At 35.2% G+C, this 25,069-nt stretch overlaps 1 protein-coding gene and 1 long non-coding RNA gene across 3 annotated transcripts; one reads left to right on the plus strand and one right to left on the minus strand.

The window, feature by feature from the left end:
• Nucleotides 1–299: 299 nt before the first annotated feature.
• On the minus strand, nt 300–6,590 carry mlana (melan-A). The gene is made up of 5 exons (XM_073935605.1): nt 6,023–6,590; nt 4,400–4,514; nt 4,057–4,153; nt 3,694–3,816; nt 300–959 (listed from the first exon to the last, which is right to left on the minus strand). The coding sequence occupies exons 1-5, from the start codon at nt 6,138–6,140 to the stop codon at nt 891–893; spliced, it is 522 nt and encodes a 173-aa protein (XP_073791706.1). The 5' UTR covers nt 6,141–6,590; the 3' UTR covers nt 300–890.
• Nucleotides 3,706–24,794, plus strand: LOC101883443 (uncharacterized). 2 transcript variants are annotated; one of them, XR_012397028.1, is made up of 5 exons: nt 3,706–3,844; nt 3,911–3,988; nt 11,661–11,778; nt 23,737–23,911; nt 24,054–24,794. It is a non-coding gene; the product is annotated as an uncharacterized lncRNA (long non-coding RNA). The 2 variants fall into 2 exon arrangements; XR_225203.6 differs by lacking the exons at nt 3,706–3,844; nt 3,911–3,988; nt 11,661–11,778 and adding an exon at nt 22,209–22,278.
• Nucleotides 24,795–25,069: the final 275 nt, after the last annotated feature.

Below are 25,069 nucleotides of genomic sequence, written 5' to 3' on the forward strand. Positions count from 1 at the left end.
TGGTTAAGTATTTCACTTTAAAGGCAATGAAAAGAACTTATTCGTCAATATAAAAGTAACATTTCTGAGCCGACACACACAAGAGTCTGAGAAAAGTGCTGAATTTATAAGGAAAGATTAGAGGTTTTTGCATCTGAACTCTTCATCTACTTTTCTTAAATGCCATCATTATATTTAGTTGTAAATCATTTCAGAGAAGCAGAGAAATCGTATTTATGTAATCAAATATATTATTCATTATTTTTTTGCCTAAAATTAAATTTATCAAGAACATGAAACAGAATTTGAGTGTAAAATAATTCAGTGAAATTATGTTTATTGTTTCCAAAACATGCTTTGATGCATATAAATGTGTAACTTTACTGCATACAGATGTTTACTCCTTCAGTTTTGTTGCAGAGTAATTCTGTTCACTAAAGAATGTTGAGTGTGTTATTAAAATGCTTAAGTGTTAATATTTAATAAACCTAAAAGGGCCATTTTTGACACATTAAAACTATTAGGAGTGACTTCTGCTGTCTCTATGATGAGGTTTATGGGGATTTTGGATAGTGTTGAGTTATTATTATTATTAGACATTAGACATGTCATTTAAATACAATTTCAGTGATGTAAATAGTGACTCATTGTTCAAACTCTGATAGATGACATCGGTGCATCCCAAGAGTGTTTTCCTTTTAAATACATCCAATTTAAACCAGAACTTTTCAATAGTTATTGCATTTCTGAGCTCCACATCTAACATTTATTGAATAAACATTGATATTAATAAAGCAGATGGTTGTCGTTGAGTTTAGTCCAGCGGTGGTGAATGCAGATGATGCTCAGGGCTCTTTATCCTGCAGATTTACAGATGTTTTCCTCAGTGTGTGTGTGTGTGTGTGTGTGTTTTAAGGTGTGTATGGTGGAGGTGATGGTCCAGAGGCGATCTTCTCGTATGCTGGAGGAGCGTTGGGGATCTGGAGGAGAAATAAACACACACATGTGACGTGAGTGACTGTATTATACTGTATATAATCACACTGATGCACTGAACTGAGGCTTTTACTTTGAAGGATACTCTCTAATGATCACTGCTGCTGCTGTTGGGGGATTATTTGAGAGAACAAGATATTCACGATCTTGGGTTCTGTTCGAGAGATCAGCAGCTAAACGTGTGCACATATATGCACAAATACACACTCGCAGATACACACGCAAATACACACTCTCAGACATACACTGATTCAAATACACACTCTTAGACACACACTCACTTAAATACACCCTCAGACACACACATACATTCACTCACTTAAATACACACTGACACACACCCAAATGCACATGCAAATACAGTACATATACTCCTACACAAACACTTATATTCACACACTCGCACATATACACTCATACACACTTTAACACATACAGACTCACACACACTCACCAATACACTCATACATGCTCGCTCTTTCTGTCACACACTCATACACATATGCACACACATAAAATACTTATACACACACAAACAAACACTACACATACTCTCACCGGCCACTTTATTAGGTACACCTGTATAACTGCATGTTAATGCAAATTTCTAATCAGCCAATCACATGGCAGCAGCTCACTGCATTTAGGCATGTAGACATGGTCAAGATGATCTGCTGCAGGTCAAAGTGAGCATCAGAATGGGGAAGAAAGGGGATTTAAGAGACTTTGAACGTGGCATGTTTGTTGCTGCCAGACGGGCTGCTCTGAGTATTTCAGAAACTGCTGATCTACTGGGATTTTCACGCACAACCATCTCTAGGGTTTACAGAGAATGCTCCGACAAAGAGGAAATATCCAGTGAGCGGCAGTTCTGTGGGCGCAAATGCCTTGTTGATGAGGTCAGAGGAGAATGGCCAGACTGGCTCCAGCTGATAGAAAGGCAACAGTAACTCAAATAAGCACTCGTTACAACCGAGCTCTGCAGAAGAGCATCTCTGAACACACAACACGGCCAACCTTGAGGCGGATGGGCTACAGCAGCAGAAGAGCACACCGGGTGCCGCTCCTGTCAGCTAAGAACAGGAAACTGAGGCTACAATTCACACAGACTCACCAAAACTGGACAATAGAAGATTGGAGAAACGTTGCTGCTCTGATGAGTCTCCATTTCTGCTGACACATTCGGATGCTCGGCTCACAATTTGGCCTCAACAGCATGAAAGCATGGATCATCCTGCCTTGTATCAGCGGTTCAGGCTGGTGGTGGTGGTGTAATGGTGTGGGGGAGATTTTCTTTGGGCTCATTAGTACCAATTGAGCATGGTGTCAACACAGACACACACACATATAAAAACATACACACATTCACATATACATACAAACACACTCACTCTCACACACATTCATTAATACTCACATGCACACATCCAGACTCTCTCTCTCACACACACACACACACACCCACATTCCAGTTCTTTGTAATCCTCTGTTCAGATTACTGACGCACACTGAAGTCTGTGGCCTGCAGCAGGTCACATGCTGCTTCATCCCCTCTGGAATTCTGGGTAATGAGAGGTCGACTGCACACATTCACTGAGGAGGAAAACTCTTCAACTGCATGAAGAAGATTATAAACCTCTGAGGAGATCATGTGACGCTTCTCTGGGGTTACAGCTCTGTGTTTCAGCAAAGCATCTGGTAAATTCTCTAAAGCAGTGCTTCTCTGACTGTGGTAGTGGTACGCAGGCTTTTTCTAGTGGTACTCGGAGGAATCGCTGAAAAATTAAAGCCAACAATAAGCACTTTTAACCCTTTGGCTCGTACCGGTGTGATCAGTAAATTGATTTTAATAGGTTAAACCTGTTATTTTATTTGTATTTTGTTATGTATTCTATCATTTAAAGCTAATTTCCTATATTTGTAAGTGTTGTTTGGGCGAATCCTGTATTTTCATATCCAAATGTTGACATTTATAGTTTAATCTCTTGCTTCTCTGACACATAAAGCCTCTGCTCTGACCTGCAGTAAATTTAGCTATGTGTGTATTCCTGCATTATGGATGGATCTGCAGCTAGCGCACACACACACACACACATAAGATGCTCCTGCAGGTCATGAAAGGTTTCTGAAAGCCTAAAGCTGAATGATTAATCTCTAGATGAGCTGTTTCAGTGTCCATCCAGAACAGCCCTAGCAACCGCATATCAACACCCTGACAACGACCCACAGCATCCCAACGTGAGTTTAATCATGATACATTTATATGATGTGTGTGTGTGTGTGTGTGTACAGTCATGTGCAGTCTATGTATGTATGTGTGTGTATGTGTTGATGCACTTTTGTCTATGTTAATGTGTGTGTGTGTGTGTTCATGTGGTTGTGTGCGTGTGTGTGTGTGTGTTTGTGTGTGTGTGTGTGTGTGTGTTTGTGTGTGTGTGTGTGTGTGTGTGTTAATGTGCACGTGCACTTTTGTTTTTTGTTTGTGTGTATGTCTATGTATATGTGTGTATGTGTACGTGCATGCATGTACACGTGTGTGTGTGTGTATGTGTTATGCACACATGCACCTTTGTCTATTTGTGCGCATACATGCTCGTATGTGCTCCTACGTGTGTCTTTTTGTGTGTGTGCACAATTCTCCATGCTGTGTATGTGTGCATGTGAATGTGTGTGTTTGTTTCCGTCTGTGTGTGTGTGTGTGTGTGTGTATATGTGTACCATTGGCTGTAGGCTGCTGAACTCCGTCATGGCCAGTTTGTTTTCTGCTCCAGATCCAGACTCACTGTACTGACCGGCTCTCATCATCTCCCTCCACGACTGACCACCGCCACCGCGTCCACTCTGACACACACACACACACACACCAGAGGTAAGAGATTTACATTAATATGTTTACACATTTCTGTCCTAAGAGACTTATAAATGTGGCATTCAGTGATTCAACAAGACGAGGCAACACACCCAAGAAGAGCTGATAATACAGAGCAACTGCTGGTGATCAGAGATATAAGAGGTATTACGTGCGTGTGTGTGTGTGTGTGTGTGTGTGTGTGTGTGTGTGTGTGTGATCACATGACTCACCCGGATCATCTTATATCCACCGCGTTTTCGATAAAACCAGCAGCCCAGAATGAGCAGCGCTGTGAGGATGACGGCCAGGAGAGCGATACCTGCGGCCCTGAACACACACACACACACACACACACACACACATATAAATATATGAACATAAATACATTAACATACATAAACATATTTACGTGCACACACACATGTTGTTAAGATTCATATAGTCATGACTATGGTCTACAGTAGTCAGTGTTTACTGACTGGACAATAGTTTTGATGCACTTCACGTCTACTGAATATAGTTATAGTATGCTCGTGAGTGTGTGTGTGTGTGTAGGTGTAGATGTTCACACACTCTTCTGCTCGTATGAGTCCTGCTCCTCGTCTGCTGGAGAAATGAACACTGAATTCTCCTCGAGACACTGAACCTGATCCTCCGTAAGACATGATCCCAGAATCAGCAGATACACCTGAATATATCAGGAATAAACACCGATCACAGCATATGAACACGAGAGGACACTGAAATTAAACACTACATTCAAGCTCATGAGAATTTAACACGCTTACAGTAACATTCAATTCTGTACATATTCAGGTTATCAGCCCCCTGTTTTTTCCCCAATTTCTGTTTAACGCAGAGCAGATTTCTTCCGCACATTTCTGCACATAACAGTGTTAATAACTCATCTCTAATAACTGATTTATTTCCTCTTCATCATGATGACAGTAAATAATATTAGACTAGATATTCTTCAAGACACTTCTATACAGCTTAAAGTGACATGTAAAGGCTTCACTAGGGTAATTAGGGTAACTAGGCAGGTTAGGGTAATTAGGCAAGTCATTGTATAATGATGGTTTGTTCTGTAGACCATCAAGAAAAAATAAAGGGGCTAATAATATTGACCTTAAAATGCTGTTTTAAAAATTAAAAACTGCTTTTATTCTAGCCGAAACAAAACAAATCAGACTTTCTCCAGAAGAACAAACATTATCAGACATACTGTGAACATTTCATCAATCTGTTCAACATCATTTGGGAAATAATTAAAAAAGCAAAATAAATCGAAGGTGGATTAATAATTCTGACTTTAATTGTACATTTTATGACATTATTTCCATGGTAGTTCAACCTAAATGTACTCTTAATCTAAATGAAAATCAAGAAAGTATATTTTGATGAATTACACTGAAGTTTTATCCCAAATACAAAAGAAAAATTAATATTTAGCATGAAAAAAAGTTTTATTTTACTTAACAAATGGTACTAAGAGCATACTTTACATGCAAAGTATTATTTATATTATTTAAAATGGGTTTAATTAAAATTAATTTATTAAATTTACATTGAAAAAGTTCTGTACTCTCGTCTGCCTGGATGTTGATCTACACATTTTATATATATATATATACATCTAAATAATATCTAAAAATAATTCAATATAAAAACACAATAAAATTTGAATAAAAATCAAAAGAATGAGTTTAATTTCACATTAAAAAATGATCTTTAATTTAATGCAAGTATTACATCAAATTAATTTAATTCAATGTTTATAAAGTTACTCACAAACTTAAATGCATAAATATGTTTATTAATAATATAGTAATCTGATACTATACAACTGTGATCTACTATAGCACCAGCTATTTAAAAGTCTGCATTAATCATGTACGCTAATTTAATACTCATGTTTAAATACATTGTAATACATAAATGAATCAAATATTACACATATTTATTCAGAATAGTTTAATTTATAATAAAGATTTTTTTTTTTACTCATTATTCAATCACAAATTACTTTGTTTTCTAATGTACAAATGTAGATTTCTCTTAAACACCATCTGAGGATGCAGGAGATCAGCTAATCTGTGTATAGATTAATGCAGCATGCAAAAGCAGTCTATTATCCTAAACAGCAGTGTATAGAGTATATCTGAGAGCAGCTGTAGCTGGAGGAGCAGCTCTTACCTGCAGTGGAGTGTGTTTGAGCTGGTCTGAAGGGCTCTGAAGATCTGTGTGTGTGTGAGAGACTCTCTGAAAGCCCTTGAGTTGTTCTCATGACCGTCACGGGTTCAGCAGCAGCCATTCAGAGCTGCTGTTTCTCCAGCATCAAACCTGCAGCTGACTGTCTGCTGACTGCTGGAGCACTACACTACACACTACTACACTACACTACAACACTACAGTACACTGAATGCTGGAACTTCACACACTACAATATACTATAACCCTATAAAACTATACTACACAACACTATTAGACACTACACTATAACACACTACACTATACTACTACACTACACTGACTGCTGGAGCAGAGCATCATACAGTACACTACACCAGGGATTCTCAACCTCTAGTGGGCCCCAGCAATCCTGCAGGTGGGCCGAGTTATAGCTTAAAATTAACTCTTAATATAATACTATAATTTTTGGGTTTCATTATTAATACACTATATTAAAACAATGGAAGTAATGCACTTTCTCCTGTTCTATGATTGAAACTCGCCGCGTAAACAGACTCATGATGACGTCTGCAGCTAGCACACATCAGTCTGCTCATTCACAAACCATGCGTGAAGTGAAAGTGAAGGTCTCTCTTTGTGTATTTTGCGTGAACTATTTAATATATCAGATAGTTGTCCAAATGAATGTCCTATGAGTGATTTATAACGAACGTGCACCCATACAGGAGAATCTAGTGAGGCTCAGCGGTGTTTCTGCCATCTACTGTATAATAACATATGAGCTTCAGACACGCTCTGGCAGAGCTGTTCACTGTTCTCTTAATAATATCCAGCTGCAAACTCAACCGCCATCGCGTCCTATTTCAACAGATTCAGGCTGTTTTACTGTATTTTACATTTGTCTGTATATTTGTGAATAGTAGATATTTAATAGGGGATATTCAGTCAGTTCAGCTTAAAGCAGAAGTTTCTCACAATCTGCCTGTTGATCTGTGCTTCTCTTTGAATCTGTGTATTTTTTTTTAAATATATATAATTTTTTAAATAAATTTAATTATTAATGCTAATAAGGCACAACAAATGTAATATATAAACTGATTTTGAATTGTTTTTTTCTTTTTTTTAATATTTCCCAAATTATGTTGTACAGATACAGGAATTTTTCATCATTGTAAAGTTGATAAATTATTTTAAATTGAACCATTTTAAATAATATAAATGTAAAGTATGCTTCCAGTACCATTTGTTAAGTAAAATAAAACATGTTTTTCATGCTAAATAATGAATTTTTTTTTTGTATTTGGCATATAACTTCAGTGTAATTCATCACAATTATGTAAAAACATGCTAATTTTAATGCAAAAATATTGTTTCTTGATTTTGATTTAGATCAAGAGTACATTTAGGTTGACCTATCATGAAAATAACGTCATAAAATGTACAGTTGAAGTCAAAATTATTCACCCCCCATTGAATTTTTTTTTTCTTTTTTTAATGTTTCCCAGATGATGTTGAACAGATTGAGGAAATGTTCACAGTATGTCTGATAATGTTTGTTCTCCTGCAAAAAGTCTGATTTGTTTTGTTTCGGCTAGAATAAAAACAGTTTTTAATTTTTTAAACACCATTTAAGGTCAATATTATTAGCCCCTATTTTTTCCAGAAAGTCTACAGAACAAACCATCATCATACAATAACTTGCCTAATTCCCCTAACCTGCCTAGTTACCCTAATTACCCTAGTGAAGCCTTTACATGTCACTTTAAGCTGTATAGAAGTGTCTTGAAGAATATCTAGTCTAATATTATTTACTGTCATCATGACAAAGAGAAAATAAATCAGTTATTAGAGATGAGTTATGAACACTGTTATGATTAGAAATGTGTTGAAAATATCTCCTCTCTGAAATTGGGGGAAAAATAAAACGGGGGCAAATAATTAAGGGGGGCTAATAATTCTGACTTCAACTGTATATATATAGAGGTGGGCCTTCAAAAATTGGAGAAAGAAGTTGGCGCGAAAAAGGTTGAGGACCCCTGCATTACACTACATAATACTACACAATAATCTACACACCACACTTCACTACACTACACACGCTGTCTGTTGACTGCTGGTGCTGGAGTATCGCACAGTACACCACTCCACACTACCACACACTACACTATACTGACTGCAGGAGCATGACAACACATGTCACCACACACACTACACTAGACTACACACTATACTACACTACACTACAATCTACACACTATACACTACACTACAGAACACTACACTACACTACACTATAATCCACACACTACACTTCATATAGCATTACACTGTACTACACTATAATCTACACACGATACACAATAGTAATGTTTGTGCTCTTTAGATAAGCGTGTGGAATGTATTTCTCTGAGTGTGGAGTTATAGATTAGTACAGATGAGGTGCTGCACATTAATCAAGCGCAGCTTATTATTCAGACACATAGATACACATAAATATCTATGATTCAGACACAAGAGAGCGCCAAACAGTCAAAAACTGCAGTGTGACTCATGAATGTGGATGTACTGTATATGGACATGAATATACACTGACAGTCAAGGTGATTGTCAGTTACAGAGCAGTGGATGTTATTAAAAGGTTGTTATCTGTGAATAACAGATTTTATTTCAGACAGCCATGTAATAATATATTTTAAGACACACTACACTATAGCTCTTCCAAGCCAAACCTGTCCCCAATCACACAGAAAAAAACCCACTACATTTATCAGACTTCAAGTTTAAGGGTTTACATTTATTAATATAACATCACATTATAGTTGTTGATCAGGTCTACTGCATGTACTATTTTCTCTTGTTTCCCGTTTTCTCTTCATTCTGTGTCACAAATTTATTTATTGCAAACTTTTATAGCTACTTGTGTGTGGTGTTAATAGCCATACTTTACAATAAGATTTCATTATTTAATGTATTTACTAATAATTAACTATAATTCTAAAGCATTTAATCACTGTTCAACATTTACTGATGCATTATTAACATCCAAATTCCTGCTTTTTCACATTAGTTAATGCATGAACTAACCAAAAAGGCCTTTATTTACATTAATGTTGACAAATCATGATCAAATACTGTAATAAATGTGTTGTTCATTGTTTGTTCATGTTAGTAAATGCATTAACTAATACAACCTTATTGTAAAGTGTTACAGACCAAATTTAGCATGATTCAAAACATGCTTTTGTTAGTAATGCACACATATAGTGTCTTTGTGCTTTACGATCAAGACAAAGTAGAACACATGTAGGCAAAGGAAGAGGGAATAAACCCTGTAAAAACAGGAGAAAAGGTTTCAAGAGAAAACAAAGTTAAAGCACAAACAATGAGATTAAATGTACATGCAATCAGGTGAGGTGTTGTTGCGTGATTGTTATGGTTATTTATCATCGAAATATAGAAAATGCAATATATAATCCACCTGCAGAGGTTAGTATTACATTACATACAGTATTAAATGGAGTATTGTGTATTACAGTTTTAAATATGTATTAACTACATTTACTATTTGCTGTACTGAGTCAAGTTTCACAAACTGAATGTTTCCCCCGTTCTAAACCTTCTGTGATTTGTAAAAGTGATTTGTGGGTTGAGTCAGTGGGGTTTGATTAGTGCACTGAAAAAAATATTCAAAGATGATTTATTGGATTTACTCACTTTTTTACGTTAAGTGGCTGTAAACAATTTATCTGGGCTGAATTTAAACAAACAAATTAAGTTGAATCTTTGTTTAAATTCAGCACAAATAAATTGCTTGCAACAGTTTTGAAATTGCACACATCATTTTTTCAGTGTGTTTAGGTCCTGAAGAATTTTGACTGTGTGTAGCAGATATAACAACTATTGTTTTTGTAATTTAGAATTACACAAGGAAATGTTCAGATGCATTCCTGATACTTTTTACCGACACACGCCCGATGTGATACTATTGTTCACACGGGGCTTCAGCCTCAAGGCTAGTGAGGGCGCTGGTGAAGTTGCTTGACGTCAAAAGTAGCCTCAGCTAATGAAATTAGTCAGCAATTTGGCACTATCTGAGCTAGTATGGCAAGCCGTTTTAGCCATAGATTTATACACTAGATGTCGCCTGGCCTATTGTCTATTGGACGGAATGCCTCAATAGCGCCGCCATCTTGGTACAGGGTAGCGCTCCTTTGAAATGAATGCGGGACCAAGGTACAGTGGAGGACTGTGGCCATGCAAAGCCAGAGATATACACATATACACATATATCTATGATCGGGAGTTTTCCTGGATGTTAGTATGTAATTTTTTTTTTCTAATTACGAAAATTACAATTTAACATCACTTTTCTACATTGATGGATCAGTGACCGCACGGGCATTCCTGACAAAAAGCTTGTGTTTGTGTGTACAGAAATGTACTATTCACCCTCCCTGTTAAATCTGATCTAATCATGTCCTGAAACACAGCTCCTCTCCTGCTTTCACTTCTCATACTGACGGTTTGTGAATGAATGCCCCGAACGACTCTTTCACTAACGCTAGCCGACAATAATACAAGTTTCTGGCAGCGCAGCATCTTGTTGTCATATTTCTTTCGCATTGTTTGCTGATTTTATTCAACAACACTAGCATAAGCAGAGTGTTTAGTGCGAGTTGGAGCTGCTTTGCCTTATGGTGAATGCAGTAAGTGACTGTCATCATCAATAACGTTACCTGATAAGCACAAAAGTTCAGAACATACAAAAACAGAAAAAAACTGAATATTACCTATGAAATGTTCTGGCTTTGTGCTTTGTTTTCTTTGTTTGCTCGTTACTACACCCGTAGACAGCGCTAAAGACGTTCACGTAATAACACTGTCTTGACTATTGCGGTTGAATGACGTTTGTCCTGGGAGCACTGTACCAATGTGGCGGCGCTATTGACGCATGCTCAGGGTCCCTATGCGACATCTAGTGTATATATCTATGGTTTTAGCAATAGAGCTGGTGTATTTGCATACAGCGATCTGATTGGCCAGCTGAATTCCCGTGTGAATGACGTCCCGTGTGTATCTGCAAAGAAATTCTTCCGATTCCAGTTCTTCAGTTTATTCCTTTTCATCGCAAAATGAAAATGAAAGTCAAACACAAAGATATACGGCTGAGGGAATCAATAAATTTCTAAGGAAAACAAAATTTTTACCAAACGTAGAGGCTGAGGATTATTTTAAAGATGTTTCTGCTTTCGTGAAGGATGTAAAGATCCTGACAAAAGAAGGTGCATTCATAGACACAGAGGTTTATCGTCTAAGGAAATTGGTGGTTAAAGTAAAAAAAAACCTCCTTAATGATGAAAAAACAGATTTGGTTTCATTTGTTCTTGGTTAAGGTTGCAGTATTTCTGATTGTTTCTTTTATTTTTAAAACATCATTTTCTATGAGATTATTTAACATTGGAACTCTCAATTTAAATGGTGCTAGAGACAGTCAGAAAAGAATGTGTTTATTTGAATTCATAAAAATGAAACGCCTAGATGTCACGTTTATTCAAGAATCACATAGTGACAATCTTAATGAAATAAACTGGAAGAAAGATTGGGATGGTCATATTTTTATGAGCCATTTGTCTTTCAACAGTGGAGGAGTAGCTGTTTTGTTAAGACAGTGTCTCCACTCAGGGACGGCCCGTGGCATAGGCAGTATAGGCAAATGCTAAGGGCGCTGTACATCCAGGGGGCGCCAGAAATGAGCGGAGGTAAGTTGGCTTTGTTTTCAATATTCCTGACAAACATTTAGTGATAGATGCAGGCCCGGCTCCAGGAAGTCAAAACTGAGGGGGCACTTTAAATCCATAGGCGGGCACTAGACCTGGTGACTGATTTTGGTCTCTTTCATTTAGGCTATTTATTCACATTTATTATTACTTTGCATTACTACCTAAGTTACTGACCTAAGGCAGTAATATAGGCTACGTTTTAATAGTAATAACAATATGCAGTTTTGCTATTACGAATTTTATTAACGATGGTAATGAATACCGCTTATTAATGAAGACGGATGATGGCTTCAGTGCCAAACGAGTGCTTTAAACAGTGGCGTAGCGCAAAATGCGGAGGCCCCCCTGCAGGGATCACCGACGGGGCCCCCAGTTGAGGGGGGGGGGGGGGATTGGGGGGGGATTGGGGGGGGGGATATACACATATACACATAGATATAGATATACACATATATCTATGATCGGGAGTTTTCCTGGATGTTAGTATGCATTTTTTTTTTTATATGAAAATTTTTATTTGACTTCACTTTTCTACATTGATGGATCACTTATCGCACAAGCATTCCTGACAAATGCTTGTGTTTGTGTGTATGAAAATGTACTATTCACTCTCCCTGTTAAATTTGATCTAATCATGTGCTGAAATACACCTCCTCTCCTGCTTTCACTTCTCATACTGATGGAGGGAGCGATTCGTTTGTGAATGAATCTCCGTTATGAACGACTCGTTCGCTAGCCGACAATAATACAATTTTCTGGCAGCGCAGCATCTCTTTGTCATATTTATTTTGCATTGTTTGCTGATTTATTCAACAAACCTAGCATAAACCGAGTGTTTAGTGCGAGTTGGTGCTACTTTGCCTTATGGTGAATGCAGTAAGTGACTGTTATCATCAATAACGTTACCTGTTTAGCACAAATTTCAAAACATACAAAAACGTAAAAAACTTAATCCTATGAAATGTTCTGCCTTTGTACTTTGTTTTCTTTGTTTGCTCGTTACTACACTCGTAGACAGCGCTTAAGTCCAGCATCTTCACGTAATAACACTGTCTTGACTAGTGCGGTTGAATGACATTTGTCCTGGGAGCACTGTACCAATGTGGCGGCGCTATTGACGCATGCTCAGGGTCCCTATACAACATCTAGTGTATATATCTATGTCACAAATTGAGGAGCGGGGAAAGGAGGCGGAGTGGCGTGACAACGCGGGGAATCCTTCACAAAACTGAGGAGCGATCACAAACCGAAAGTGGCGAGAGCATCAAAGTAGCCAGAAGTCCTTCATTTTTTAACGAGAACCGCCGGCGAGAAACAGCGGCGCGTCTTCATGGCCATGACGCTGTTCGGCGGCAAGCAATCAGAATGAAGTAGTCCACCGCTTGAGCGGAGTTCAGAGAACACAGACCTGTAAACTTTGGTTCCGACCACAGTTGTTCCCAAGAGTTTGATTCTTGCGATTCCTGGATTTTCAATTATTAAAAATCGCGACGACGTGGGGCCCCCTAATCACGCGGGGCCCCCCTGCGGTGCGTGCCCTGCGGGCCCGTCCGCTACGCCACTGGCTTTAAATCATATGTTATTCTCCTTATTTCCGTTTAATTTCAAATAACAGGCCTAAGAATGTTTAAAGTTTTAGGTAAAGACGTCAAATTATGCCCACACATGCAAGCTGACCCACGATCAGACTATTCATAACCGGTAAATAAATATAGTGAAATCAGCTTAACCGAGTCATCACACTTCACGTACTATCCAACCAACATCAGTGTTAGGGAAAAGCTAAATGTTACAATCTAATGTCATTTAAAACAATTACTTAGTTTCATTTTAAGGCATTAGTGTAGCCAGAAAAATACCTAAAAAAGATACCAAAATTTACAGTTATTACCGTGAAAATTGGTTAAATTTTGGCACGGAAACACGCAACTCAACATGCTATATAACTTCTTTTTCATCATTTTAAATGTAAAAACAAAGATTTATCTTAGGCTATCATAAGTGTGTTTTTTTCGTGATATTGTAAACCATCATAAACCATTAGGTTACTAAGCCTACCCGTCATTTTATTTATTAATTATTTTATTTATTAAGCCTTTTTTTAATAGCTTGTTTTTAGGTTATTTTCATTTTAGGGCCATGAGCTACAAGTCAAAACAAACTCGATATGTTGTATTTTAGCTCTTAAAATAGATCTACAATATATTTGATGTTGTTTGATTTTGCATGAGCAAATAGCAGTATAGCATAAATTACATAGAAGATTTCATTCAGCCTACCTGCAGCGCACGAGGTTTCTTGGTTGATCCGTGGTAATTAAGCACTATACCTATTCCATTTATAACACTGCAAACTTGACTTCGCAGGCTGATCATCTTTAAACCCAAAAGGCATTTATTATGTGTTATACCTTGACTGCTGCTGCATAATGGGATGTTTCTCTACACAACTGTAATAGTGCGCTTATTAGCAAAATGAAAGCAAACTTTCAAAGGGTTCTGCATTTTGTCAATTTTAGCTTAATTGTAATAATATTAATAATAATAATAATAATAATAATAATAATAATAATAATAATAAATAAATTAAAATATTATTTATAGTGTAGCCTACTGTGGGACTGTGCAGTAAACTATTTATTTTTATTAAAACATTTTTATTAGGCTACATCTTCCCGAATAACTAATTAATGACTGGCAGTTGCGTCTCTGCTAAAATTAATTTAACAGCAAGTTTCTTATGTGTTTTTTTTTCCTTTTAGAGCTCAAGAGAGTTGTGTTTAAATAATTAGTTAACCAAAACATGTATTGAATTACGCTGCTCCTATCATGTCACCCATTTTCTCCCTTGTTGAGTTGAGTGCGCCTCCATCGCCGTGTGCACGTTTTAAAGGCTATTTACGGGCGCACCAGACCTGACGCGGGGACCGGATCTCTGGACTATAGGACTAGCTTTAATCTCACCATTTTCATAATTTAATTGCTATGTCATATATTTTAAAATATTTAAATGTGTGTTCTTAAGGTTGGAACGACGGGAGTGTTAATAATTAATGACAGAGAGAATTTTCAGTTTGAGTGAACAATCCCTTATGAAAACTGGGGGGGGCACAAACTCTTTCTGAGGGGGCAATGCCACCCTTTAACCCCCCCCCCCCCCCCCCCCCCCCCCAATTATTTTATTGTCAATATTTTCTATTGTTTGCTATGTATTTTATCATTTGAAGCTATTTGTTGTCCCATATTTTAACACCCCAAAGTTGATAGATATGACATAACATTGCTAATCAATAAATAGCTATAGTGCTATCTGTTAGTTTTACGTCAGTTAATGTTATGGAAGGGCATAGATGTTTTGGAAAATAGTAATAGTAATGTAACTACCCCATCATTCCTTCCTCAAGCAAATGTGTAAATATTAGATCTATTCAGCAATAATGTTAATTTCATTGGCATATTGATCTGACATTTTCCCATCTTGTAGTATTCGATCAAAAAGCTGTTTAGTTTCTTATGACTTTACACTAGCAGTGGAATTCATGATGTGACAGGGTGCGACCTGAAATCTTGCCTAGGGCGCCAAATTGGTTAGGGCTGGGCCTGCCACTGTCTGTTGAAACAGAAGAAATAGTTAAAGGTCGTTTCTTGAAAGTCAAAGTCAAGTTTCAAAATGCAACAATGGTGTTTTTAAATATTTATGCTCCTAATAAAGGAGCTGAAAGAATATTTTTTTTAAAGAAGTTTAGTGATGTCATCAATAATGTAGATTCAGAAGATTTATTGTTTTTAGGTGGAGATTTTAATTGCACAGAAAATGATGAAATAGATAGAAATCATTTAGAACCACACAGTGCATCGCAGAAAAAAATTAAGAATTTAGGACAAGTTTGCGATTTATGTGATGTGTGGAGAAATGGACATTTAAATGATAGACAATATACTTGGGTACATAGCAAAGATAATCAAATTTCTATGGCAAGACTTGACAGGTTCTATTTGTTTAAGTTTCAAGTAAATTATGTCAAAGATTGTCGTATAATTCCTGTTGGGTTTTCTGACCACTGTTCGGTTATTTGTAAGATTTTTGTCAATTCTGTGAAAGTAAAAAGTGCATACTGGCACTTTAATACATCACTTTTAAATGATGAAAATTATAAAGAATTTTTTTCTGTGTTCTGTGTGGAAAATTTTAAAAAACAAAAACAAATGTATTCTTCACTGCAACAATGCATATACATATAGACTACAATTCATTCAGAAGTTGTTGTATGGGCCTGACAGTCTCGTGTGGACACCTTTAGCTCAATGCATCCTACGTGGAATAAATGGCTTGAATCTTCATGCGTCACTTTTCTTGACAGATAATGTGCATCTAGATCTGACTGGAATACCTTCTTTCTACAAAAGTTTTTTAAAAGTATGGGGACTTTTTAAACATTCGTGGGCAGATTCAACAACATCTCTTTTCTGGCTGCTTGAAGAACCAGTACTTCTTGGCAGTCGCCTTGATGTGACAAAAGATGATACCCCAGGACTAAACTGAAAGTTCTTTTAAATGAAAAAGAAAAAACTTTACTTGAAGATTACAGTCAAGGTATTATTTTCCCTAATGATCAAGATTATTTCCCAGACATTAGAATTACACCTAACATTGAAAATTCTGGGATTAATAGTCCATTGTTATGTTTTAAGGAAAATGGGAATGTTGATTTTAGTACAGTTAAAGGGAAAGTGCTTTATAAAAATATTGTGATACTAAATAATAATATGAGTACCTTCTCTATGCTGATACTCATTTCTGCTTGTGGGAAAAGTTGATGGTGATGAGCATTGGCTCACTATGTAACTTCCTCGTCCTCACCATCAGCATGTGGGTGTGCTAACGTGTCTACGGTAACTGTGTAACAAAAGATGTGTAAAAGTTGGTCATTCAAAATACAGACATATTACCTCTATAAATTTATAAAAATACGGTAGTTTACCGTAGAAACGAGAAATTACTTTTATGGTTTGTACCGTGTTTTTAACGGTAAGGTTGCAACCATAGCTGCCGTTTTTTTACCGTAAATTTTACGGATTATTTTTTTTACAGTTTACTTTAAAAGAGAGATATGACATGGTGTGAAAAGATAAACTGTGTTTAGCAGAAGAAGAAAAACCAGAATGAAGAATATTATATAAACCAACATTGAATAAAAGATCAGGGGATTTGCAGTGGAAAGTTTTACACGGTGCTATAGCTTTTAATGCATTTGTGACTAAAATAAATTCTAGTCAGAGTGATCAATGTCCGTTTTGTTTAAAAAGGGAAACAATTTTTCACTGTTTTATGTATTGTAAAAGACTTGCTCCTCTGTTTGATCTTTTAAATGCTTTAGTTTTTTACTTGGCTTTTTATTTACAAAACAATGTTTATATTAGGTTTTAAATACAAAAGACAACACAAATATAAATGTCAATTATTGAATTTTATCATTGGTCAAGCAAAATCAGCTTATATTACAAGAAAAAAATGAAATAGAAAAGAGGAACGGTAAAAACATTGTAGTAGTTTTTAAAAACCTAGTAAAATCAAGAATTATTGTTGATTTTAATTACTATTACATGATGAAGGCAATTAATGTGTTTAAAATTGAATGGTGTTGCGATGATGGGTTGTGTTATGTCATTAATGAAGAGCTGTATTTTATAAATGAATTGATTTGAGCTGTAAATCAATTGTTAAATAATTGCTTGTTATTAAAAGTATTTGTAAAATCTCAAAGTCTCTCTCTCTCTCTCTCTCTCTCTCTCTCTCTCTCTCTCTCTCTCTCTATATATATATATATATATATATATATATATATATATATATATATATATATATATATATGTGTGTGTGTGTGTATGTGTGTGTGTGTGTGTGTGTGTATATATATATATATACAGTTGAAGTCAGAATTATTCGCCCCCCCTTTAAAATTTAAAAAAAAAAAATATTTGCTAAATGATGTTTAACAGAGCAAGGACATTTTCAAAGTATGTCTAATAATATTTTTTCTTCAGGATTTTTTTTCTTATTTGTTTTATTTCGGCTAGAATAAAAGCAGTTTTAAATTTTTTAACAACCATTTTAAGGTCAAAATTATTAAACATTTTAAGCTATTTTTTTTTTTTTGATAGTCTCCAGAACAAACCATCATTATACAATAATTTGCCTAATTACTCTAACCTGCCTAGTTACCCTAATTACCCTAGTGAAGCCTTTACATGTCACTTTAAGCTGTATAGAAGTGTCTTGAAGAATATCTAGTCTAATATTATTTACTGTCATCATGATGAAGAGGAAATAAATTAGTTATTAGAGATGAGTTATTAAAACTATTATGATTAGAGATGTGTTGAAGAAATCTGCTTTCCGTTACAGAAATTGGAGAAAAAATATACAGGGGGGCTAATAATTTAGGGGGGCTAAAAATTTGATTTCAACTGTGTGTAAATATATATATTTCCATGCACAAATGCTTTGGCCAAAGGTGCCTGAGCTTAATTTAAAAAATAAATACAATTTTAAAGCATCTCCTTTGACCAAAGAGTACAAAAAAACAAGAGAAGAGAAGCTTGCAGATGATCTAACAGGTATTGACATAAAACTTACATAATTATAATTATGAATTCCCTTTAGAATCTGCATTAAGCAAGTTCAAATTCATGGGCCTTATATAAAGCCATTATACAGAGAACATTCCTAAATTTTTTCCTTCAAAAAACATAATTTATATGATTTTTACTGAAAAAATGAAAAAGTGTATCATTGAAAGGTTTTAATGTTTTAAACTGGCCTTAGCATCAAATAAACACAAGCATTTCACACAGAGGCCATCCGTACATCTTAACATCAAAAGACAGCCAGTGCAAATACACAGTCTTTGTTTTTGTTTACTCCATGTAGTTCTGAGAGCTGAGATGCATATTTAGATTTTCTCCAAAAAAATAAAAAATAAAAATCCAAAAATACTTTGTGTAAAATGTAATTTTGTGTGTTTTTCCACCAAATCAGTGAGATCATTCATGAATTTGTCAATGAAAGAGTTGTAATTTTCTAAACAATTTAGTAGTTTTTGATCAGGACTGAGATAATAAGGGTAATAAACATTTTTCACATATTTACCGCGGGTGTACTGTGTACTGACAAAGTATTTAAAAAGTTCAGAACTGGAATGTATGTGTAGTGTAGTGATGGCATCTACTGAGAAACTATTTAAAAAGCTATGGTGCTGCAATGTGCTGAAGTATTCAAAGAATTTAGAGTGATCACTGTAAAACATGTCAGTGATTTTAACAGTAAAGTATGTACAATCTACAGTGAAACCTGTTAAATGATTAACAGCTTATTTCTGTACAAAATACAGAATATAACTTTACTAGATCTAACCTTTGTTTTCGAGAAACTAGTCAGAGTATCTAAAATCTCACCACACACCCTTATTCACTAGTCCCTAAATTAGTCAATAAGTTTAGTCCTAGACAATAAGTTTAGTCCTTCATGTACTAGATAAAGTGAATGACCACAAATGACTGAATGATGAACACCTGCTGTTAACAAACACAGTCACTGAAGGAAAGAACAAGAAATAAAACTACAGACACAACCTCACACCAAACCAGCTGAATTAAAACAGATGATTACTTTAACTCCATTAAATACAGTTACAGTTTGACTTCAATTCTCTTATATCTGCAAGGATTTTTGATAATTAACAGAGGTTATATTTTTTATTAAGAATGTTTCATTTGACCTCACCATCATGGAGATCAGAGGCTGCTTTAGTTGAGCTCTCGATCCTTTTACTCTTCAATCTTCATGTTTCTTTGGCTGTCATAACGTTGTTTCTGAAACTCATCAGTTATAGCACGAAAGGAGATGAGAAACTTTGTGTTCTTAATAATTTCAGATATGATTTCTAATATTTTATAAATAAAGGCATAGAAAATAGTTTTATTTGATATTGTTTAGGATATGTTACAGCTTTCCATGGAGGTTCAACAAACAATGATCAAGGAATTAATAATAAATTAAAATGTAAATAGTTTAATGCACAAAACCTTGAGACCTCCAGCTGCACATTATGACACACAGACATCAAGAATCAGCATATGAACCTCAACCATGGTTGCTAAAAAAAGCTGTTTAATTTATTCATGATGCAATGCATGCTGGGTGCCAGCATAGTACAACAATCCCAGCATGCATTGGAGCATGAATATATTATGCAGCTTAAAGTTCTTACAATTTGTTTTCCTTTATTTTATTTTGTTCTTGGGGGTAATATTTTAGTAGAGTGTTTTTTATTGTTCTGGGTTGATTTTTATTCAAACATTCTCATTGTGAATGGTGTATTTAGAACTGTTAAACAGTCATTGGCTGCTGTAGGTCAAGTGATTTCATTTACATATGGTATTCATTTCTCACTTATAACTAACAAAATATTCAATGAGTGCACAAGCAAGTGAGGGTGGTTTTGATAGTGATTCCTTTTTCATAGTGATTCTTATCAGACTTACTTATGTTTTTTTTTTCTTTTGGTCTTTTATGCTTTACAAATCGTGTGATTAACCCAACTAAAGCGGACTCTGTCCTCCACCATGGTGACTTCAAATGAACAACAGAAATGTCATTAAGAGCTTTTGTTCATGAGACAGAAATAAAGTTAAAAGTCAATAAGTGAAGCTCCTGATGTTTATGGAGTTGTTTAATGATCTCTGCTGAGATCTTGAGAAATTACATTTTTAATGTGTATTTTGTTTTATTTTAGATATTCTTTAATTTTATTTAGAGTTTTATTTTCAGTTGATTTCATCTCTGGTTTTGGCTGTAATTTGTGTTTTTCTTTCCTTCAGTGATTCCGCTGTTAACAGCTGTTCATCAATGATTCTCAATCCTTCTTTAATTAGACACTTAATTATCTCATTAACTTCATCACTGTCTGAGTGTTCATCCCTCTGTAGTGAGGACACTAGTGAGGATTTTGCTCTGGGATTTGAGGGGTTAAATGTGTTCGATGAAAAATGCAGACTGTGCAATGTATTTTTAACAGAAATATTCTGTAAACTGAATTTACAAATGTAAAATTTTAAAAACAGCAGATTACTGGCAACTACTGCTGCCGTTTTTTTTTTTTACTGTGAAATCAAGAAGAAAAACAGCAAAATACTGTAAAACGGTTTTTGTGTCACTATTGTGGAGGATAGTAGCATCTGTGTACAATTCCAAGATGAACTGAAGAGATGAAGAGTATTTGATGTTGTGCTGCATCTTCTCTTGTTTAAATGTGACTATGTAGTTACTAATGCAGTGAAAATCTGATTGCTAATTGTAAACACACATGTGAACAGTCATGCATTGAATGACTTTACTTATTTTATGCACTGAGCTTCATTTTTGTGAACTCAACATTGTATCATTTCATGAAATATGGTTATTTTTCATTAAGTTTAACAGTTCTATAAACTTCCGTATTTTTTACGGAAAAATTCTGGCAACCACAGCTGCCGGTAATGGATTTTTTTAACAGTGTAGAGTGCGTGAAATTTATTTGGTGCCATTCTTTATGGCTTAATGTTTAATATCTATCTTGTGGATTTTCAGAGATTTAATCACTGTTGACAGCATTAGTGTTGTGAATGTCTGCCTGTACATTCGGTGTGTTTGTTTTGCTTATGTTAATATTTTCTGGTTTGGAAAATCTATTTGTTTATTTATACTTTGATTTTGTATTTCAGTTTTTACTTTAATTACACTTAAACGCACTGACTATTACTGCTAGATTGTCATGCATCAAAGTAAACAAATTCATCAATCTCTCCTTTCTGGCTGATTTTTCTATAAAGTAGTTCTGTAGAAGGAACATGGGCATGGGCAAGTCTCATCTGTTAGTATGCTTTATGGCATTCTTATCTGGCATTTTGGCTCAAAAACGAGAAATCACTCTGCCTGACCTTCCAGTCAGCAGGAGATACTAATGTTTTGCTCACCATCGCCATATTGGTGTGATGTGACATGAAAACTATTAATACTATGGCTTAAATGTTTATGCACATGTATAAATGTGGATTTGGCATATACTTTGTGTTGCTAAAATCCATATTAATAAAGTTGCAAGCCAAAATCGCAGCATAAGATTTCATATTTTTATTCACAACTATAGGCATTTATGCATTCCAAGGGTTTTTGTGGGGGAGAAATTTTAGCAAAGTCCTTAAAGGTGTTCTCTAGCTAGATTCTAGATTGTGCATTCAGCAAGTATCTTAGGTATCTTGGTATTTAAAGGTATGTTTCAGTAGGGGTGCGTCACAGAGAAAACCATCACAGCATACTTGACAGCGTCTAGTTTTAGTATATAAAGGCGGTAACACACACTCACACCTCTCAGATTGCTCTTCAGAAGGCAGTACGACAGCTGTAAAGAGATTGGATATTTACACTTTTCCTCTTCAAAAGGTAATTTAAAATATTTGTATCCCATATTTCTACAACTACTTATTAATAATAGCCTAATAAGGCAGCAATTATTTTACGCCTCTTTATTTTACACTACTTGTTAAATAGACTTGTTCAGGCATAGAGTTGGCCATACTCAAATGTTTTTATTACAGATCTTGGATACAAAAGGAGTTATCAAAATTAGTTATCTTAAAGTGACTTAAGGCTAGCCAGTCAAGATATTTGTGGCTTAATCTAATATAAATAATGTCTCTTGACAAGAAACCAAGTAAAAATCTAATGTATCATTTACTGTACCTTTTTAAAAAAAAAAATCCACATTCATTTTGGACCATGGGACTTTATAGTCATCATCGTTAGTTGGTGTTAGCCTGTTAGTTAGCCTAACAGTTAGTTACTGTTATTATTATTGTTACTGATAGTAAAATTATCAAAAGATGCCACATTTTTTGGTTTTAATTTTCATTAAAAGTGTTTTAATATTTATAACAATGATCCCACCCCCCACCGGGAGTAATGTAACATCAATCTTAAATTAAAATTAAAATCTTAAATAGGTAACACTATATAATAACAGTAAATAAATAATCGTGCACTGACACGTAAACTAAACGTTACTTCATTATGATTTAAGGCATGCATTGATTAATCATTTGAACTGAGAAAATATTCATTTATGACCACATTTTAGTCATATCACAGTGATGATGTTCACTACAGTGTATGTTGTGTGTAACCATTATATCTAATATACCTTTTATCACAATATAACTAGTTATATATTGTGAATCTATTATTTACAATTTTATCATGTAAAAAAAAACATGCCAAGTTTATCCAAAGAAGCTGTTTCTCTAATAACGTACACATGCACATTGTGTGTCATAAAGGTACATGTTTGTACCTCTTAAGGTTTCCTTTGCATCTCTAAATTAGTGACCTGCACATTTGTATTTTTTTTTATATTAATACCTTTAAGGTACAAAATGTGGAGCTGTTCGGTCCAAACGTGTATCTTTTGAAAAGGTACCAAACTAATTTACACGGCCCACACAAGTCAGTTTCAATAAATAAGTCAAAGCTAAGCATAACAGTTGGAGATGATGAACAAAATGTCATAAGAGGAAGTTTTGAAGGGGACAGAAATAATACAGCTAAATGGCACTTGAAGTGTAAACCCTCCGGTCAGGGCTCATATTTCTGATTATTCTGTGTGTTTTCCTTTCCTCTTTATTTTTATAGCAATGAAAGACACTAGATCAGCTGATACTGAGTGTTAATAATATTTATGACACTTTTCATCTGCCATTCATCTGAGAGGACTAAATTAATCAAACACTCCTTTAAATTTGCATTAGTTTCTTGAGTAGTGCATTAATTATTAATTTTTTCCTTATCTGTCTTGTCTTGAACTGTTGTCTCTAACCTGTTCATGTCATCTGTGTGATTTACCAGATAAAAGTGTTTAATGACATGATTCATCTAGAAAACTGCATAACTGTCAGAAACCACAGACAATCGGAACACCAGCAGCACTGGAGGCCGGAAATAAATAAAAAACAAGCGGCTCGGGAGAGAAATACAGCCAGACTTGTGAGATGGAACAGTATGGACAGAGTAAAACCAGACTGTAAGTGTTTAAACATTTGTTTGTGCTGTTATGGTCTTCAGCTTTCTTTAATAATGCGACACATTCTTACTTTAGTGAATTTGTGTATTACTGAGAACATGAAAGCTTATAAAAGAATATAAGATCTGCTTGTGATTTCTAGTGAAAGACAATCCTGATGAGTGTCCAAAGGTTCATTCTGCTGTCAAATCTAAGACCATCACATCAGGAAGAAAAACCAAAAAGAACAAAAAACAAAATAGTCACAGACATGCAGATACAAACTCCTGAATAAACTGAACATCATCTTCATCATACAGATGGCCATGATTGCAGAGGCAATGCTTGAAAATATGTATATATTTTTTTACCCTTTTTTAACAGCTGTTATTGTGTGTGTGTGTGTGTGTGTGTGTGTGTGTGTGTGTGTGTGTGTGTGTGTGTGTGTGTGTGTGTGTGTGTGTGTGTGTGTGTGTGTGTGTGTGTGTGTGTGTGTGTGTGTGTGTGTGTGTGTGTGGGGGTGTGTGTGTGTGTGTGTGTGTGTGTGTGTGTGCGTGCGTGTGTGCATACAGATGCCAGAGTGTGTATTTATACTGAAATGTTTATGCTTGTGTAAATGGTTTGAATGAAAGACATTATATTGTAATGTTAATTCCTCCACTATACACATGAGCCTCGCATTAGCAGAGTCACAGTGTCATTTAAAACTATGTAAAAGGCCAAACACAAATTCTGAGCCTTGATTTTGATTATTATTATTATTTTTCCATTCCAACTAATATTTTCACACATTTCATTTCTTGTCTGCACTTTTGTTTTAACATTTCTGCTGTTTGTTTTCACCATTATTATTATTACTCTTTGTTTTTATTTATAAGAAATAATAAAATGAACTTGTACATTATTTAAACTTGTTTTTTTTATAATTTGTTTTGCAAATGGATTTATCATGTCTAACTACTCTATATCTTTTCTTTCATTTTATTACTGTACTCTTTTCTGATATTGACCTTGTATGCTCATTGTTATACACACTGCAAAAAGAAAAACACTTCTCTGTACAAAGGATCATGGGTGCCTGAAGCATCCAACAAAGGGCCCTTCGCAATGGCCAGTTTTGAGCAATTAGCTTAGGATTTTAATAATGATTTTAGACATTTTGTACAAAATTTGTACTTT

Source organism: Danio rerio, chromosome 21, assembly GCF_049306965.1.
Source record: "Danio rerio strain Tuebingen ecotype United States chromosome 21, GRCz12tu, whole genome shotgun sequence".
Taxonomy (NCBI): Eukaryota; Metazoa; Chordata; class Actinopteri; order Cypriniformes; family Danionidae; genus Danio; species Danio rerio.

What these genes read in the sequence shown, in the direction of transcription:
- mlana (XM_073935605.1), bottom strand. Translation starts at nt 6,140, where the DNA reads ATGGCTGCTGCTGAACCCGTGACGGTCATGAGAACAACTCAAGGGCTT. An exon ending in GGACTCATACGAGCAGAAGA is followed by an intron (nt 4,154 to 4,399) that starts GTGTGTGAACAT and finishes GTGTGTGTTCAG; the next exon opens with GGCCGCAGGTATCGCTCTCC. An exon ending in GTGGATATAAGATGATCCGG is followed by an intron (nt 3,817 to 4,056) that starts GTGAGTCATGTG and finishes TGTGTGTGTCAG; the next exon opens with AGTGGACGCGGTGGCGGTGG.